The 16,529-nt window shown below is 47.5% G+C and overlaps 3 protein-coding genes across 7 annotated transcripts; 2 read left to right on the forward strand and 1 right to left on the reverse strand.

Annotated features, from left to right (window-relative positions):
• Positions 1-200: 200 nt before the first annotated feature.
• Positions 201-3,449, forward strand: zgc:114130 (uncharacterized protein LOC570332 homolog). Of its 2 annotated transcripts, none has more exons than XM_053873154.1 (2): positions 201-366; positions 1,351-3,449. In XM_053873154.1, the coding sequence occupies exons 1-2, from the start codon at positions 313-315 to the stop codon at positions 2,494-2,496; spliced, it is 1,200 nt and encodes a 399-aa protein (XP_053729129.1). In that variant the 5' UTR covers positions 201-312; the 3' UTR covers positions 2,497-3,449. The 2 variants fall into 2 exon arrangements, with proteins under 2 accessions (XP_053729129.1, XP_053729130.1); XM_053873155.1 differs by having other exon boundaries at positions 1,354-3,449.
• Positions 3,450-5,827: 2,378 nt separating this feature from the next.
• Positions 5,828-7,795, reverse strand: trappc6bl (trafficking protein particle complex subunit 6B, like). The gene is made up of 7 exons (XM_053873151.1): positions 7,730-7,795; positions 7,392-7,493; positions 7,254-7,321; positions 7,058-7,175; positions 6,921-7,004; positions 6,701-6,794; positions 5,828-6,632 (listed from the first exon to the last, which is right to left on the reverse strand). The coding sequence occupies exons 2-7, from the start codon at positions 7,485-7,487 to the stop codon at positions 6,601-6,603; spliced, it is 492 nt and encodes a 163-aa protein (XP_053729126.1). The 5' UTR covers positions 7,488-7,493; positions 7,730-7,795; the 3' UTR covers positions 5,828-6,600.
• Positions 7,796-8,081: 286 nt separating this feature from the next.
• bloc1s3 (biogenesis of lysosomal organelles complex-1, subunit 3) lies at positions 8,082-10,022 on the forward strand. 4 transcript variants are annotated; one of them, XM_053873251.1, is made up of 6 exons: positions 8,082-8,138; positions 8,377-8,492; positions 8,577-8,763; positions 8,824-8,889; positions 9,286-9,386; positions 9,671-10,022. In XM_053873251.1, exons 2-6 carry the CDS (start codon positions 8,379-8,381, stop codon positions 9,854-9,856), a joined length of 654 nt encoding a protein of 217 aa, XP_053729226.1. In that variant the 5' UTR covers positions 8,082-8,138; positions 8,377-8,378; the 3' UTR covers positions 9,857-10,022. The 4 variants fall into 4 exon arrangements, with proteins under 4 accessions (XP_053729226.1, XP_053729229.1, XP_053729228.1 ...); XM_053873253.1 differs by lacking the exon at positions 8,082-8,138 and adding an exon at positions 8,143-8,184; XM_053873254.1 differs by lacking the exon at positions 8,824-8,889.
• The last annotated feature ends 6,507 nt before the right edge of the window (positions 10,023-16,529 follow it).

Raw genomic sequence — 16,529 nt, forward strand, 5'->3', positions numbered from 1 at the left:
AGGCTGCACTCCATCCTGGAAAGTGAAAGCGTCGTCGAGCAGAGCAACCCGTGCACTGACGATGAACCAGTCCTCCCATGAAAAGCTGGAGTCGCAGCCAGATGCGGCCCTCGGACCCGTGGGCGGTCTCTGCGGCTGGTGGGCGTGGCCTGCCTCAGGTTTTAAATCTACACGTGGTCTGGTTCCGTGGGCTCGTTTCACTCCGCATGCAGCACCAGCAGAAAGTTCTGCGAGCCGATGCCAGCTGGTGAGCCGGGTGTAGCGCTGCTGGGGGCAGAAGGAGACGCGAGAAGCCGAGACTAAGCGGACAAGATGCCGTCGCACCCGTTCGGCCAGTTCTCGGAGCTGGAAGAGATGATGTGCAAGGTGAGGGCAAGTTGAGGGAAAAGTTTGTTAGCCGCGTTAGCTTAGCATCGCGCTGTGGCCACTTTTCCTCGGTTTCTGGCCGCACGTGGCTCTGTTTGTTGCGGTGTGGAGACACGTTTGTCAACGCACTGCTGCTTTTACACCCAAAAGTCAGTGGTTATTCACGCATGTGGCGTTTCATTGAACCGACGAGCGACAGTTGAACCGCCGCGTTGATAACGCTCGGAAGTGGCTGCTCGTGTGTCGCATTAAAAGCGAGGGCCATGTATGTGCACAACCGAGTAACGCGCCAATGTTTGCGGTCAAGACTTCTCATTCGAATCCCTACAGAACAGTTGTTTTCTCGCGAGTTGCTGGCAAACGAGGCACAGCAGGAACTAACTTTGAAACTTTTACATGGATGCGTTTCGTGTGATACGACCAACAAGTGGCAGTGATGTGAACTGAACTGAACTGGTCTTGACGCGACGCTTGGCTTTTGTTTTTCAATTAAACCAGACACTTCGTTTCCCCTTTTTCACCCCACGGTTTGGTTTCGTTTTTCTGTGGCCTCCTTTGTCTTGTTGGAGCAGTTGAACGTTCATTATTGTAGCTCATACACATGTGAACTGAACTGAACTGGGAGCGGATTTTTTTGTTTCTCCCCACATGTTCTTAAATAAAGCTTCGCGGTCGACAACATCCGGGTCTTCGTCTGTGTACCCGCGATAACCATCACACCTGACGCTCAACGAACACTCGACTTTGTTTGTGAATTCAAATGCAGTTGAGGCTCTTTTAGGATCTTAGTTTCATGGGTTTTTCTGGTCGTTATGAGGTCTTTTTTTTCTTCAAACCACCTCATGTTTGTGCAACAGGTGGTTGGTGTCCTGACAGAAATGTATTTTCCGCTGTAATGTTTAGAACTGTTTATCATTCACTTCGAGACACGTTTCTGTGCTCCTCCTTCTGACTGGAGTGGTTTGTGTTTCTTTCCTTCCACAGCAGTTATTGAACCTGGACTTCAGGGAGCAGAACCAGCCTTCACCCCTGAGTCCCAGAATGAGGACCCCGGGCTACGTGGGTCAAGCGCCGAGATGCAACTCCCTGTTTTCCCTGGACTCCCTCTCCAGCCTCCCCTCCGAGTCCTCAGACAACGTGTTCATGAGCGGCGCCCAGTGGGGGCAGCAGGCGGAGTCCGACGCCACTCAGTGGGGCAAGCGAGGCTTCTGGTCTCAGCGCTCCGTCAGCATGGTGGAGACGGGCAGCGGCGGCGGGGGCACCACTCAGGCCGGTCAGTGCTGGCCGGGGTCGGACTCCAAGTGCTCACTCGGCGACATCAGTCCAGCTGCGCTCACTTCTGGCTCGTCCTCTTCGACCTCCTCCTCATCCTCACGGTACAAGACTGAGCTGTGCCGCTCATTCACGGAGAACGGCTTGTGCAAGTACGGTGGCAAGTGTCAGTTCGCTCACGGGATGGATGAACTCCGGGACCTCAGCAGGCATCCGAAATATAAAACTGAGCCCTGTCGCACTTTCCACACCATCGGCTTCTGTCCCTACGGGATCCGCTGCCACTTCGTCCACAACAACGAGGAGGAGAGGAAGCACGCCTCCGCGGGAGCCGCCCCCCCGCCACTGGCCGCCGCACGCTCGGGCAGACCTCCTCTCCTCAGGCAGAGCTTCAGCTTTGCTGGCTTCCCATCTGCTCCTCAGCGTGGCCTTGCCGCTCCTCCTCCTGCCACCTTCTCGCAGGCCACTTCTGGCACCAGTTCTCCATGTGCTGACATCACTGACCTCCTCTCAAAGGTCTTCCTGGAGATGGACTCGGCGTTCGAGGCCTCGCCTGTTCATCCCTACCCTCCGGTCACTGCCAGCGACTCACCATTCCTGCCTTCTCCAGACTCTGGCTGCTCGCCGCGCGGCCCGTCGCCGTCCAGGCAGAGCCCGGGCAGCGGCGGAGGCAGCATCTTCCCAGCAGCGCTCGGCGCTCGCTCCCTGTCCACCACCTCCTTGTCCGATCAGGACCATCATGACGGGAGCAGCTCCACCGGCTCGCTCAGCGGCTCCGAGTCCTGCAGCGAAGCAAAGCGCCTGGCCGTGTTCAGCCAACTCTCTGTCCCGGAAGATGTGGGCGGGGTCAACCTCTAAGCCGGACCTGATGGGAAGCCTGTTGCCTGCACACTTTGGATTTCTCACCGTTCAAAAAGACGTTCTCGAGTTCACCGACTTAGATCTAAGCAGTTCTGTTTTCAGTGAGGGGTCTCGCCCGAATGTGTTCAACCAAAAACGCAACACAAGTCGCACCAGCATCGCCCAGATGACTATGTGATCAAGCCAAAGACAGTCAACGCTTCAAAGTGACCTTTTGTTGTGTGTGTGTGTTGGGGGGGGGGGGTGCGTGACCCCCGCACCAAGTGTTCTCAGTATTGTTGATAAGCTAGTTCCTTCTCAACTGTTCACGCTAGTGTTGGACGCCATTGTTGTTGTTTTTAACAAGTGAAGTACCTGTGATCCTGACAGGACATGTTTCCGGAGACGACCGTTTGCTCCGTGTTGAGCTTCTCCATGTGCATTAAATCCCAAGCCACCACTAGTGCAGTGGCCCTCACTAGGATACTTGAAGGAGAAGGATTTAACTCTCGTCCTCGTGCGTTTGGTGACCCGGAAGCGCCTCTTTGTTCTCTCCATTGGAACCTGGTTTCCATGTCTAAGATGACATTCCAGTTCTGCCCAGGTCGGCACTCTTCTCTGCTCCACGTCTCACACAAGTGCGGCCGTGACTGGCGCGTGCCAAATCTGGAGTCCTCTGAATTTGTAGCTTCGCCGTTGACTGTTAGGAGGTCTGTTACAGTAGGTGTAGGTTTTCTACGTGATGTGTTTTAGCCGTAATGATTTGGTTCCTGTAGTTTGTAGACCACCGTTGCTCTATTTAAAACCTTTTTCAATTGTTTGTTTGAGGCCTCTCTAGTGTTTAAGGTGATAGTAAGTTAATTTCTTTAATTTATTTTAACATATTTATAGAGGACTTTGAGTTGCTTGTATCAAGTTTAATATATTTTGTTTTCTTTTTTTTTTGTACTGGAAATAAAGTTTGTTTTTTAAAAACAAATGTTGCTCTTCTGCCGGTGGGTTCTTTAAAAAGCGACACGCATGTGAAGTTGACATGAGGGTTTAGAGCAGGTTGTCTGTTTTTATTTTATTGAAATGGTTAGGTAACATGAAACCTCACTTTTTAAATGGTGTTCGTCCTGAAACTGATCTATTGTAGAGTTAAACTGCCCTTATTCTCCCCACAATTGTTCCAAACCGTGGCATCTTTTCAGTGGTTTTATCTGACATGCTAATATAGAGGTTTTGCATCAAAATTCAGTTACAAGCAAAGGTTGATAATGTGGCTGCCTCACTTGAGATGCTCGGCTCATAGGAAATAAGGACTACAAAAATGGCCGTGAGTCCAGTCTCTAAAGTCCGACTTCGCACTGATGAAAATGAAAAATGGACAGACACACGAGGGTCATCTGGGGTTCATACTTGGCCCCGCCTTCTGAAGAAATGGTGTTGGAAAAGTTATCTGATCCAAGAGAAACTCATCCGACGGCTGATCTGCACTGGCACGGACGTGTCAGCGCCGCGGCTCCACAGCCACCGGTCGAAAGTGTTGGTGAGGTGATCATTTAAAGAAGCTCGGTACAATACAAATGTTCGACCGGATGGCCAAAACACACGCAAGTAACTGTAAAACCGAACAATTTAAAAAGCTGAGCTACATGAAGATCAGCGCTTGCATCTTCCCACGTCAGTCAGTGTCCTGGCTCTCTGAGACAGTAGTGAGACATTCTCGTCTGAAGCTCTCAGATCAAGTTTTTATTCTCTCATTCCACCGAAGCTCCAGAGCAGGAGAGAGGGAGTGTGTGTGCTCGTGTCTCGGAGATTTCATGTGGAGATAAGAAGTCTTTTGTTGGGAGTTTAATCTTCAGAATACTGTGCTCCCACCCATTTCCTTTCTCTTTTCACTCCCACTCCATCCAAGCAGCCCCCTCTGCTTTCTCCTTCAGTTACATCCCCTCTCCCAAATCTTTCTGGACCACCTCAGTCCTGTACATCTGACGCCTCCAGCTCCTCCGGATGCCAGCTTATTCCAGGGGGAAGCTGAAATCACTCTCATGATCTGGACACTGTTAACATGTCTGGGAGGGAAGGTGTTAAAGGCGTGTATGTGTGTGAGTGCTGTATTGTGTGTGATGGACATTCTCCCACACTCATGGCCCCAGGGACCCTGGAGAGCCTGGCAGATGGCTGTATTCAGCTCCTCCACAGGTTAACATATGGCCCCGAGAGACAAAGTTGGTTTGTGTGTGAGCAGCAGTCCCATGCGCTGCGGTGATGGCTGACATTCCTGTGCGCGCTCTTGGAAGACTCCTGTTGATAAGAGCGGAAAAGTCTCTTCAGAAAATGACAATATTTTATTTTAGTTCATTTTATTTTGAAACTCATATTGTATAATATGAAGATAATCAGGAGGAATCGTGTAGTTAAGGCACCGTCATCAAATATCGGCACAAAAAGTAACGACAAAAATAATAATATTATGTGGATTGTGTTTTTACCTTAAAGTTAAAGCCGAGTCCTTTCATTCTGAGATGTTTTGTATTGATAATACATTCCAGGAAACTATCAACATTTCAGAATAAATTAATACACGAAATTTAAACATGAAAAATACTATTAAATATTGAAAAAGAAAAGTAAAAAAAAGATGCTTTTAGATATAGATATTTTTAAATGTCATCATTAAAAACAAAAACATAGAAATCTAATTTCAGACACCAACTAAAACCCATGACTCAAACCCCGTGCAGTGTTGCTCTCACACGAGCTTCTACTGTTTCCATGTGTGTTGCAGAGCAAGTCTCGGCTGAAGCCGTCGCCGACACTCACCCACCGCCTGTACGCTTGTCCCCGCGGACAATGTTACTGAATTGCAACAAAACATCACTTTGGAAGAATGAGAGCTGGTTTGAGTTGCTCCGTCTAAACTACTGTTTTCATTCTCGGCCCCCAGAGCCCCTCCCTCTGCTACTCCTCCTCCTCAACTCCCCCCTTCATTCATTGCTTTGTGAGTGCATTGTGATGCAGAGAAGAGCAGGAAGAAGAGAAGCAGAACAGCTGTTGCTGATCTGGCTGCTTCGGCCTCCAACTTCCCCACCAGCAGACAATGGGAATCTCCACCGGATCAACTGAAACGTACCAACACATAATTACAACTTCGAGATGAAGTCATTTTCTAAGTGCACCGCGTCCGACTTTGCCCTTCCTCCCCTCCACCCCCCTAATAAACATCTCATTCGGAGCTTTCATTTCCTCGCCGCCTCCTGTCAAGGCTTCTAATTCCCACTTTCTTCTTTCAATCTCACTCTCTCCTCCTCCTCCCCCCCTTCAGATTTCTGGAGCCCCGTCCCCTCCCACGCTCGCCCTCTAATCCCACCTTCACATTCTCTTTTCTCCGCTGCCCAGAAGATTTGCTGTTTAATGGGATGCGACAAATTTGTGGAAGGGCTGATGTTCTGGGGCTGCAGTTCCACGTTGTGACGTACAGTCGGTGAGGGGCTGGAGCCAGGAAAGGCCCTGTCTGACTCACATCACGGTGATGGGCACTGAAGTGAAGTGGGACACAGTTTGAGCAGCTCGAGGAAAACAGTACGTGACACCAGAGCTGCTGCGTTTTCACACTTTTAATGTTCATGTGCTGATCAAGTCACATGACCGTCTGTATTCCCCAGACCACGATGCCTCACGAGCCTCTAAAAGATTCAGAGTTTAACATGTAAAATAACACACCAACAAAAGAAAGAAAACAAGTGATATATCATAAGACTATTATTACCATTAAATTATTTAAATCAAACATCAGTAAAGCTTCAGTTCCACTTTATGCGTCAATGTTTTTTTAATGTCAAAACAAAAATACACGTTTCCCTCTTGTGGCTAAAGGCGGTAGCGCATCTTAAATACATGAACTATCACGAGGGCGCCCACAGGTCGTTGACCATTGTAAATAATTGGCTCCGATCATCACCGGAGGCAAAGGCTGGGTCCCATTTCAAGCGTCCACGATGGAACCAGCCAAAAAGCTCACTGCTTTCTTTGACAGGATACAGGAAGTGGAGCCTGAAGGCCACGTGAGGCTCAGATGACCGAGTGAACCCGGCTTGGCTCTGTTGCCGCGACTGAGCCGCTTCTGTTCGGCTCGTGTCACAACTTCTGAATGACGACCTGGAACTTGCCTGCGGAGCCAAACAGCATTCATGAAAGAAACGTCCCAGTTGTCCAAAGGGACTGAGGTGACACTCACAGGAGGGCATGACTGAAACCTCGGCCGTGACCACGCTGTCCAGACCAAGGTTGGACAACGCTCCTCTGACAACGCCGCATGAGAAGGCCAGGTACTGCCAGAGGAAAAGACAAAAACGTAGGTCAGCTCAGTGCAACAGGATACGCGACGGTACCCCACATCTGCAGGCCTCTTCCCAGCCTCCGGGAAACTCATCGTGGTATCGCACTCTCCATCGTACCTTAGGCGCCTGCTCCAGGTACTGCTTCCCACCAGACAGTTGTGTCAGCATGGAGAACTTGTTGTCTTGCAGAACGTAGGTGCCCTGCAAGCAAGCACTGTAGTAGTCCGGCAACGCCACCCACATCTGGACGTTACCTGATGGTTTGTTCGGAGGTTGTCAATCTGCCTCCTGAAGATCTTGGTCCAGAAGTCTTTACAGATGAACTTCATGATATCCAACTCATCTTTGAAGCTCGGGGAGTCCCTCGTTAACCTTGGCAAGATCAGAAAGAAGGAGAATCGTTTGAATGATGGACCTTTAAAGCAGGCGGAGTCGCCACAGCCACAGCACCTCTCGATGAGTCCTTGTCCAACTCGAAAGCCCATCCCTTCTAGGGCTGAAATACAAGCTGCTCGTTCCTGAAATAAATGAACACATCACAAAAACGTTGAATTTGTAGCAGAACATTAGGGTGTTTCAGCCACTAACCTTGCTGTCCATCTCAGCCTTGCTCGACCGGTGCTCCTTGTAGACGTGCGCTACGATCTCCATATGGAGAAACTCAAACAGAGCTTCGTCCGCCATGTCGGTCTGAAACAGCACAGCAGCAACCGCGTTACATGAGTTTCATGTTCAACCGAATCAAACATGGGGCTCATGTAGCAACGCAGGCTAATCTTTAGCTTCAGGTGAAGGAACCGTTGAGAGAAAAACCGTGTGTTGACGTTCAAGCGTCACATAGAATTAAGAACCGTGCTCTTACGCGCAGCGAAGAAAAATATTTCACGTGTCGCCCTCAATAAAAACAATAATAAAGAGGAGCAAACCTGTCAGATGACTGCGCGGAGAAATGAACACAAACACTTCCCGTGTGCGTTCGCTCACATCACAAATATGAATTAGCGTGGGCGGTGTTAACATGGAAACCTAATTTCGCGTTCCAAATAAATGAACTAAAGGCAGAAGAATGGTTGAGTTATTGTATTTTTATTCTATACGGTGCAGCATTCAATTTACAATTGTTAGAAATGGTGAATAAGAACGTTTTGCTTTGTTTACACGGTGTACGCCAAATTCAACATGGAGCGCATTCATTTCTAAACAGGTATCCAATAGCGAGCCGTGGTACTGACCTCGTGATTGTATGCTGCGATGTGATTGGACTTTGGCAAATATCTACTTCCGGCCTGCTCATGTGACGCTTTTTGTTGATCTGGAGGTGTTTTCATTCAATAAGTGAGTTTCCCAGATCATATAGCTTGATTTCCGCACTAGCCTTAACGTACGTTATGAGTTGTACTGCATGTATTATCTGAACGAATGTTTGTGATCGTGTTAGTCGTATGACTGACGGTGAATGCAGATTGAAACGGTGTGACACATATTTAAGTGTGTGATTATGATGAGTATTGTTATTGTTGGGTGTTATTGGATTGTTGTGATGATGGAAAATAATAACTGAGTTTGTGCCCAGCAATGTCGAGCAGGTACCCAATAGTGGTGCAGGGGGAGGCTTCTGAAACAGACTCGGATGATGAGGTCTACATCACTTCACTCCCGGCCGCCCAGACTGCAACAGCAGGAACAAAGGTTTGTTTCTTTGTTTGTTTGTCTGATGCACGCATCACAAACCAGAAGGTTGCCGTGACCTGAACGCTGCCTATGCGGTTCCAGGTTCCTGGGGAGGCGGCAGAAACGGACAGTGAGGCTGAGCAGGATGCAGCAGACCGACTCTCCGTCATGAGCCAGGAAAGCACTCAGATCCTGAAGCGAGACCTGCCTCCTCTGATCGTGCTGCGGGACCACCCCGATATCCATTCCATTGTGGAGGACAGGCCAAGCCCGACACATAAGCCACATGGTGAGGACTTCCAGCTGCGATCCAGCCGTTTCCTTGCACTTATCTGAGGTTGGGTCGCAGGGGCAGCGGCTGGAGCGAAGAGGCCCGGACTTCTCTCTCCTCAGAACCTTCCTCCTGCTCTTCTGGGTAACACAGAGACGCTCCCAAGGGTCTCTCCACAGCATGCTGGGCACACCCCTGGGCTTCCCCCCACTTGCACATGCCTAGAACACCCCACGATGATTCACAAAAACAAAGACAAATGCACATGAAATATGTTTGTCAACGAATCACATCTTTGAATAACCACTGATTTAGACAGCATTTCACCGTCATCGCTTTATTTGCTTTGTATTATCTTTTTTTTCTTCTTCAATTAATGAAATGCAAAATCAGACTTAATCCGTTCATGGGATTAACACATTGCAATTATGAGGCCTGTAGTTTGGGTGCTCAGTTATTTCATAATTTAACATAATTAAAGTCATTTAACGTGAGATATAGTGATCAGTAATTATTTCTCCTGTTGTTGTTTCTCCTCAGGTGAAACCTTGTTACAGCAGAAGTTGCAGGAGTCCAACTGTCGTCTCTACGCTGACGTCAGCCAGATGCTGCAACATGCTTATGGCAGCGCCAGCCGCGAGGTGTGCTGACACAGCAGCTTTTTTGTGATGCAATATTGACGAGGACTTGCAGCTGACTGGTCCAAAATCATCATTTTGCTCCATGACACTCAAAAATGTACAAAATAAGCAACTCATTTTCATGACCCATTTCTACTGTTTCACCGTTATTACACTTTCAATGTTCTTGAATGTGTCACAGTAAATCTAATCCCAGTGCTGGCTGATGCGTCCATGACCTTCTGTATTGAATAAGATGTCAAAAGAGTGTCAAACTGACTGAATTGCGCTTGTTTTTGCCAAAGGTGCGCGGCGCCACAGCGCAGCTCACCGCCTCGCAGAGCGGCATCATCAACGCCTCCCACAGCATCCGGATCATCCTGGACGACCTGAAGGCCGTGTCTGAGAAGATAGACATCATCACCAGCTGCCAGATTTTACCAGACATTCAATTCAATAGTGCAGAAAACCATTGTGCTCCTGTGCAATAAACTACTTTACATGTTTGATTTTTTTATTTAACCTCACTGTTTTCACTCGGGTCTATGTTTTGGTCGCCTGATCTTGTCAGATTTTAAAACATATTCCAATAGTAAAGCACCTTGTAATGAACTGTCAAGGTTTATTGAGGAATAAACAGATGTGAACTGATATAAAGTGCGTGTTTATTTCTCACAAAAAAAGTAATCTATGTTCACATCATTTTACCATACATAAAGAAAACAGTGGTTTCATCAACAGCAAAACTTTTACAAAAGAACCATTACAAGCCAGACACTTTCATATTAACTGCCCACCATTTAGATAACTCCACTTTCTTTCATGTAATTCCAATACAGTGTGACAAAAGTGAAATGTTGTACAAAAGAAGTCATACATGTGTGTAGATGTAAATATACACCATGACAACAATGTTCAAAATTGTGGCTATAATCCCAACGAGGCCGCATATTTGTCCATGATCCAGCTTGTTCCAGGTCGTGTTGTCGGCGGCGATCACGCTGAGCGGAACTTCCTCCTGTGAAGGAGACAAAGCGTGTGATCCATTTCTCCATCAGGATGAGAGAAAATACTCGCCTTGTTACATGAGAAAAGGCTGTAGCAGGCTATGAAATTCAGCAGTTGTTAGTGATTCACTTTTATGCTTTAATTGTTTTCTTTTTTCTTTTCTTTTTCTTTTAATAGTGTTGAAGCATAATTTAAATGTGAGCACCCAAATTCACTTTGAAACTCTGAGTGCGGTGAAAGTTGCGTTTGTTGCGATGCCTGTTTTCGCCACTAGAGGGCGTCACTAGCAAAAGTCATCCGCGCAGATTCTCACAACTGAATTCGACCTCGACAGAAAGCGAAAACACACTCGTCACTTTGCATTTCGAGTCATATGTTGTCAGAAATGTGATCACACGACTTTAGTTTTATTTGCCTTTCGTCAGCCTGAGAATAGTTGTGTTCATGTGGTTCATATCATTCATCAATGAGACAGATCTTCTTAGATTTAAAGTCATAAAAAAGACTAAATATGATCAACAGTTCAATAAGATCGGGAGGTGCAGATCGAAAGAACGTTATTGCTCAGTTTTTTTGAGTAAAGGATGATGGTTTGGATCTGTTTTTGGACTTTACCTTGCTGTCCCTCCTCCCCTTTTCAGCACCATCTTCTGTTGTCACAGTAAACTCCATGTATCTTGCAGCAGATCGAGCAGATGGCGAGCAACAGTTGCTTTGAAGGAGAAATCAAGAAAAGCTCGTCTTGGAGTCAAACTCTTTTCCTTTTATTCATGGCACTGCGGACAGCCAGGAGTGTGTGGTGAGCAGAGGCAACAACAAGGGGCTGTTGTGGAAGTGTTTCTCATGGCTGAAGAGTCACTCAGGTCCAAGCAGCTGCTCAGCTGTCTGGACTCTATTTTGGTGTCGGGTCATGTGTGTGCTGGCTTGAGCGGCTCCAAGTCTCCAGTGGCTAATGTTACTTTGGGAAAGCTGGGGCCTTGGTGTCATGCATCGTTTCACTTGCATGTCTCCATTTGCCCGTAAACAGGCTTAAAACATGCGGCTGCCTTTTCCTCCTCCAATTTGAAGGATTCCTCTTGATGGAGTGGTGTCGGGCGAGGCTCTTCTCCCATGGTCAAAAAGTGGGGGTGAAAAGGGTCACGCCAGGGTGAGATCGCTCCACTGGCTGGACCATCGCCAGAGGCTCCTCTTGGGCTCCTCACACTGCAGGTTCTGTCTAGGGTGCGCCCCCTGCTGTGCAGCCTCCCACCTCTGCGACTCAGGCCATGCCTTTTTTTCTATCCAGCTGGGGGCGCTCTGCACAAAATGGCTGGTTTGTGACCCTAAGCACGTCTCAAGGAAGTCGTCATCAGCCGGGCGACAGGAGCCCGAACCTATTTCCAACCGTCGGCTTGACCACCTTCTTTCTCTGTCACTTCGTAGCGCCAGGAGTCATTGGCACTTAAGGGCGATTTCACACTGCGTGCTCTGTCTCGAGACAAAGTGCGTGCAGCTCAGAAGTCCGAGATGTGAACGGCAGCGGACTTGATCCTGGCTGGAGAGCTGCACTTTGTCTCGTGAAACTCTCCACGGGGGTGAGCTTCTCACCTCAGGCGACTCGCTGCTAGATGCCGGAAACTACGGGTACAGCGCGACTCCACACAAACATGATAGATGCTGGGCAGTAAAGGGTCTGACCGCTGTCTGGGCGGACAACATGGTTCAAAAACAACTTCTCAAACTCCCAGAACACTGAGGTGACAAGCCAGGAGCTGAGGTGAGTGACTCGTAGAACTAAGAATTGACAGAGAAATAAGGTGAATAGGATGACGACTTCCTTGTGCTTCATCGTGGGTCACAAACCAGCTATTTTGTGCAGATCGCCGCCAGCTGAGGAGAAAAAAAGGGACATCGCCAGAGGCAGAGAGGTGCGAGGCTGCGCAGCGAATTCAGGCCACGTGAGACAGAACCCGCAGTGTGAAACAGCCCTCAGATATGAACTGACGGAGCGCCACCACGGCTTGAACAGAACGTGGCGTTCCACAGCCAAAACTTCATTGCTGCCCCTGCGACCTGACGCTGGCGGAAGTGGGGGACGTGAGGTGGTCTTTGGAAGTGCCGACGTGAAACAAACAAATATCTACAAAACTCTTGCCTCTACAAAGTTGCATTCGTGAGCTCAGGCTCAGGTAGAGCTCTGTCGGGGTCAAAGGTCGATGCACATTTGAGAGCGATCCTCCCAGAGCCCGACTCCATGAACCAATCCTGTTGCCCGGCACAGATGTGTTGCTAGCCACTCTCCAAACCAGGTCAGGGTGAAGGTCAGAGGTGAAAATGCTGAGCAGGTCAAAGCTTCTGGTCATCCAAAGCTGCCTTTCGCTAAATGAGAAGTATAATGGGGCGTAATTAGGCTATTGGGATTATGTGATGTTTATTCTGTCAGATTAAGAGTTGGCATTTGCAGAGAGGGGTCTTCCAGACACATTCATCATAACCCTCATTTGACGGTCCGCAGTCCTGGTAAACAGGCGGACGGGACGGACGTGGCGTGATGGATGGGTTGAGCGGAAACCTTCCTGGCGCTGAGACATAATGGGACCCGGGGGAGGTGGGGATGGCTGAGGGTAATTGCGGAGACAAAGTTTGAGCCTAGCTTTCCTCCTCACCAGACAATCCCTGCGTGCGTCCTGCTGACTGAGCCGCCGGCTTTTACACAAGTGCTGAAACACAGATGATTCACAGGAAGAAAACCATGACCTAATGGAGCGCTGGATTTTGGTGTTCATCTGAGGACACGCTGAAAACTGCTGCTTCCGTTTCAGACTTAAGATCGGTCTTTAACAAACACATGTCGATGCATTGACCCTATCCTAGAGCCATAACAGGAGTTATTAAAACTCAGTATATACTTGAAATATGAACCAAAACCAGGCTCAGATTCACCTTCCTCATTAAGGCAAACTTGCTGCAGCTGTTGTGGCGGCTCACAGGTGAGAGCGGTTCCACATCAACCTGGAGGGACGTGATATGAGGGGAGATGGCTGTGGCTCACTTTGGCTTGTGAGGGTCAACGCTGTCTTTGTGCTTGAGCTCATTATTGTTTGTTTGTGTGTGAAAATCCAAATGGTTTTATGTCGCTGAGACTTGTCTCCTTTTTTTTTTTTTTTTTTTCTTCCTGTCATGGAGTTCAGTTGAGAAGCAAGATAGATAGAAGCTTCCTCAGTTTTCAGATTTTGCGTCCAAAGAAATCTCAGTTGTTTTTCTTTGTTAATGGAGATCCAAATACTACAAAATCGTTCCTTTATTTTCAACCATTTTATGGATTAACCTCATTGATACATGACATTTTTTAGGTTTAAGATATGTCCATCTTCTTCTGACTTGACAGACTGAACACTGATTTTGTCTAATAGCGCCCCCAACAGTCTTAAGACGTAACTGCATTTAAGGCTTGTCCCTGTTCTGTTTTCAATGGCGTTGGTTTGTCTGCCTTTCTCCCTGTCTTCAAATTAACTTGACAGGTTACGGCCGTATTTGAACAAAACTTTCTGGAAATATGTGAACAAATTGAGTTTTAGGAGTGATCTGGATCACCGTCTTGATCCAGGAAGTTTTTTTTTTAAATATTCTTTGATACTGTCTATCGAGGATTTTTGTTTTTTTTGAAGATGGCTACTTTGTTGCTGGGAGATAGTGTTTGGGTGGACTGAGCCTGGTGCTCAGGTCCTTTTTAGTGATAGTAATGATGTGACCAAATGTTCCAGAAAAAATGTGCTTGTAACCCAGGTTTATTTTTCTTTTCTTAAGGAATGATGGAAATACATTTTTTCAAATCAAGTGAAATGGAAATGAAATGGACAGGAATATCTGAGTCACTGCTCATTTATTTTTATTTTTGTCATACAATTCTGAGCTTCCCTGAATGCAACAGATTGATGTCATGTTGTTATTTAAAACGCAATTTTTTTTTTTGTGTGTGGGGGGAGTTTGGAACCCAACCGTCATCTGAGGGACACTGGTTGCCTCTCCAGACCCTGCTCGGCACTCAGAACCCTGTCGGAACCACTCTGACACACCGTTGTGGATTTGCTTCTTTGAGTATTGACTTTCGTGTTTTGTTTTTGTGTGGATTGTTTCTTTTATCATTATCGTTGCCATTTGTTTGTGTGTGCTTGTGTCCATTTGGATTTAAATAAAATTTTTTTTTTCCTAAAATGTGTTTGAGAGCTGGTGGTCGACCTTGTTTCTGAGTTAAAGCTATTGTCCATCTCCTTAACACATCTACTGACGGCCATCTTGGATAACCATGTATTTAGGTGGATTTAATTTGGAAACAATAGAGAGGAGTTACATACTGAACCAGGACATTCCAGTTGTCACTGTTGCAGTCAGAGCTTGAGAGATTTTTCTCTTGTCTTTATGAAGAGAATCGGGTACGTGGGCCGGACCACACTCGCCAACTGAGGGTCCGACAGGAGCAGGTTGGGAGTCTGGGCAGCTGTCACACCTGCTGGAAAGTTGTGTGGAAGACGCCAACGGCAAAGTTAGGAGGCTGTAGAAAAGATGGTGGACATGATGGATGGAGAGTGCTATTAAAATGGAGGTGAAGATGGAGCGGAAGACCTATGTCTTCCTGGTAGATATCAGAGACGACATTATGATACATATAATATTGTTGCGGGAAGGAGAATGTTTCCGTCTAATTTCATCTGCGGCGTGGAATTCACTTTCTTTCCTTTTACTGTTGAAATAAAGAGTTTTGAAATGCTGGCCATCCCACAGTGGGGCTGGAGGGAGGCGTGTTCAGAGTTCCTAAACAAGGAAGCCCTCTGCAGACAAGCAGCAATACGGACGCTTCCAACGGATAATCATGAGCAAAATAGTGACTCAATGGTTTGTTTCAAGGCTGACTGGACTTGTGAGGGAATCGTTGCACTCAACAGGCAAGTAGGACATGAGTGTTTACGTAAAGCATCTTTCCTTGTTCTGATGACAGTGGCTGGAGGCTGTGAGCCAGGGAGAGGCTTCATGCTTGATCTGGCAAACTAACTACAGACTAAAATAGGAGCTGGGAACAGTGGACTGCGGCGCCGAGGGGCGGACGCAAACGCTTCTGGTGAAGAGCGATTAGAGGGTCAGGAGGAACGGGAAGTGGGAGCTCTTGGCTTCACCCAGGAGAAGCGGCATAGGCGGAGACTATGGTGGGCTTGGGTGAGTGCGTTCGGAGGGCAGCCACCCATATTAGCCAGATCCTTGCTTGTCTCATGGGGCGCCTGAGGACACGCTGTTAGTTTATCTGGCTGGCTGAGCATCGCTGCACAGGTCTGCCCAGGCATCTGCACTGACACTGGACGGGAGTTGAGACTCGCGCAGATGAGCTGCGGCGTCCGGCGGTGCTCACCTCCACCTGCTTCATCAGGCTACAGGAAAAGACAAGTAGCACCGCACAGTGCATGTACAACCTGAACAGCACCCGGAGAGAGCAGCCCCCCACCGAGCGGCTCCACCCACTTTCTGTGTTATTTACTCAAAACATTCTGTGTCTCTCGCATTTTCTTATTTAATTTGTCAACCTTCTGTAGCATCTATTTTTTTTAATTCATTTTTTATTATTTTGAGCTCACCAGCTCTTATTTTTTTATGTCAGGGCAACAACTGATGAAAAACCTTTAGTATATTGGAAATATATATTTACTTGAGGGGAAAATGAATTAACTGCTGGCAAAATGCATCTGGTCATATGATGGAACTAATATTGTACAATGGAGTGGGTTGTCTTGTCTCACTGTGGCTGCATTATGTTCAGCTCGCAAAAATACTGACATTTCTTTTTTACAGAAATGACTGTAAAGGGTTATAAATATGCATTTTAATGGAAGGCTTTCTCAAATCACCTCTCGTGTTGGAGGCTCCAGTCATGTTGGAGTATGGATGTGAGTTTAGGGCCAAAAGAAGTCCTGCGTTTTCCCTGTAATATGGGTGGAAGTCAGGAAGAACAGTGTGAGTGAACCTGCAGCAGCCAACTAACTTCATTCATAATTCACACGTGTGCTTGTCCTACTGTCCCCTGAGTTCCTGAGAAGAAACTAATATATGAAGTACCTGCGGTGTATTTGCAGCCAGCAATAAAGGGATGGTTTGTTTAGGACTTGGTTGCTAATGACTGGGCACTTCCAT

The sequence above is a fragment of the Synchiropus splendidus genome, chromosome 8 (genome assembly GCF_027744825.2).
Source record: "Synchiropus splendidus isolate RoL2022-P1 chromosome 8, RoL_Sspl_1.0, whole genome shotgun sequence".
Classification (NCBI taxonomy): Eukaryota; Metazoa; Chordata; class Actinopteri; order Syngnathiformes; family Callionymidae; genus Synchiropus; species Synchiropus splendidus.

Bases quoted from the DNA above. Each gene is read 5' to 3' on its own strand.
- zgc:114130 (XM_053873154.1), top strand. From the start codon at position 313: ATGCCGTCGCACCCGTTCGGCCAGTTCTCGGAGCTGGAAGAGATGATG. The intron at 367-1,350 runs GTGAGGGCAAGT...TTCCTTCCACAG, and splicing joins TGGAAGAGATGATGTGCAAG to CAGTTATTGAACCTGGACTT.
- bloc1s3 (XM_053873251.1), top strand. From the start codon at position 8,379: ATGTCGAGCAGGTACCCAATAGTGGTGCAGGGGGAGGCTTCTGAAACA. The intron at 8,493-8,576 runs GTTTGTTTCTTT...ATGCGGTTCCAG, and splicing joins CTGCAACAGCAGGAACAAAG to GTTCCTGGGGAGGCGGCAGA. The intron at 9,387-9,670 runs GTGTGCTGACAC...TTTTTGCCAAAG, and splicing joins ATGGCAGCGCCAGCCGCGAG to GTGCGCGGCGCCACAGCGCA.
- trappc6bl (XM_053873151.1), bottom strand. From the start codon at position 7,487: ATGGCGGACGAAGCTCTGTTTGAGTTTCTCCATATGGAGATCGTAGCG. The intron at 7,176-7,253 runs GTGCTGTGGCTG...GATCTTGCCAAG, and splicing joins GGACAAGGACTCATCGAGAG to GTTAACGAGGGACTCCCCGA. The intron at 6,633-6,700 runs GTGAGTGTCACC...TTGGCTCCGCAG, and splicing joins GGTTTCAGTCATGCCCTCCT to GCAAGTTCCAGGTCGTCATT.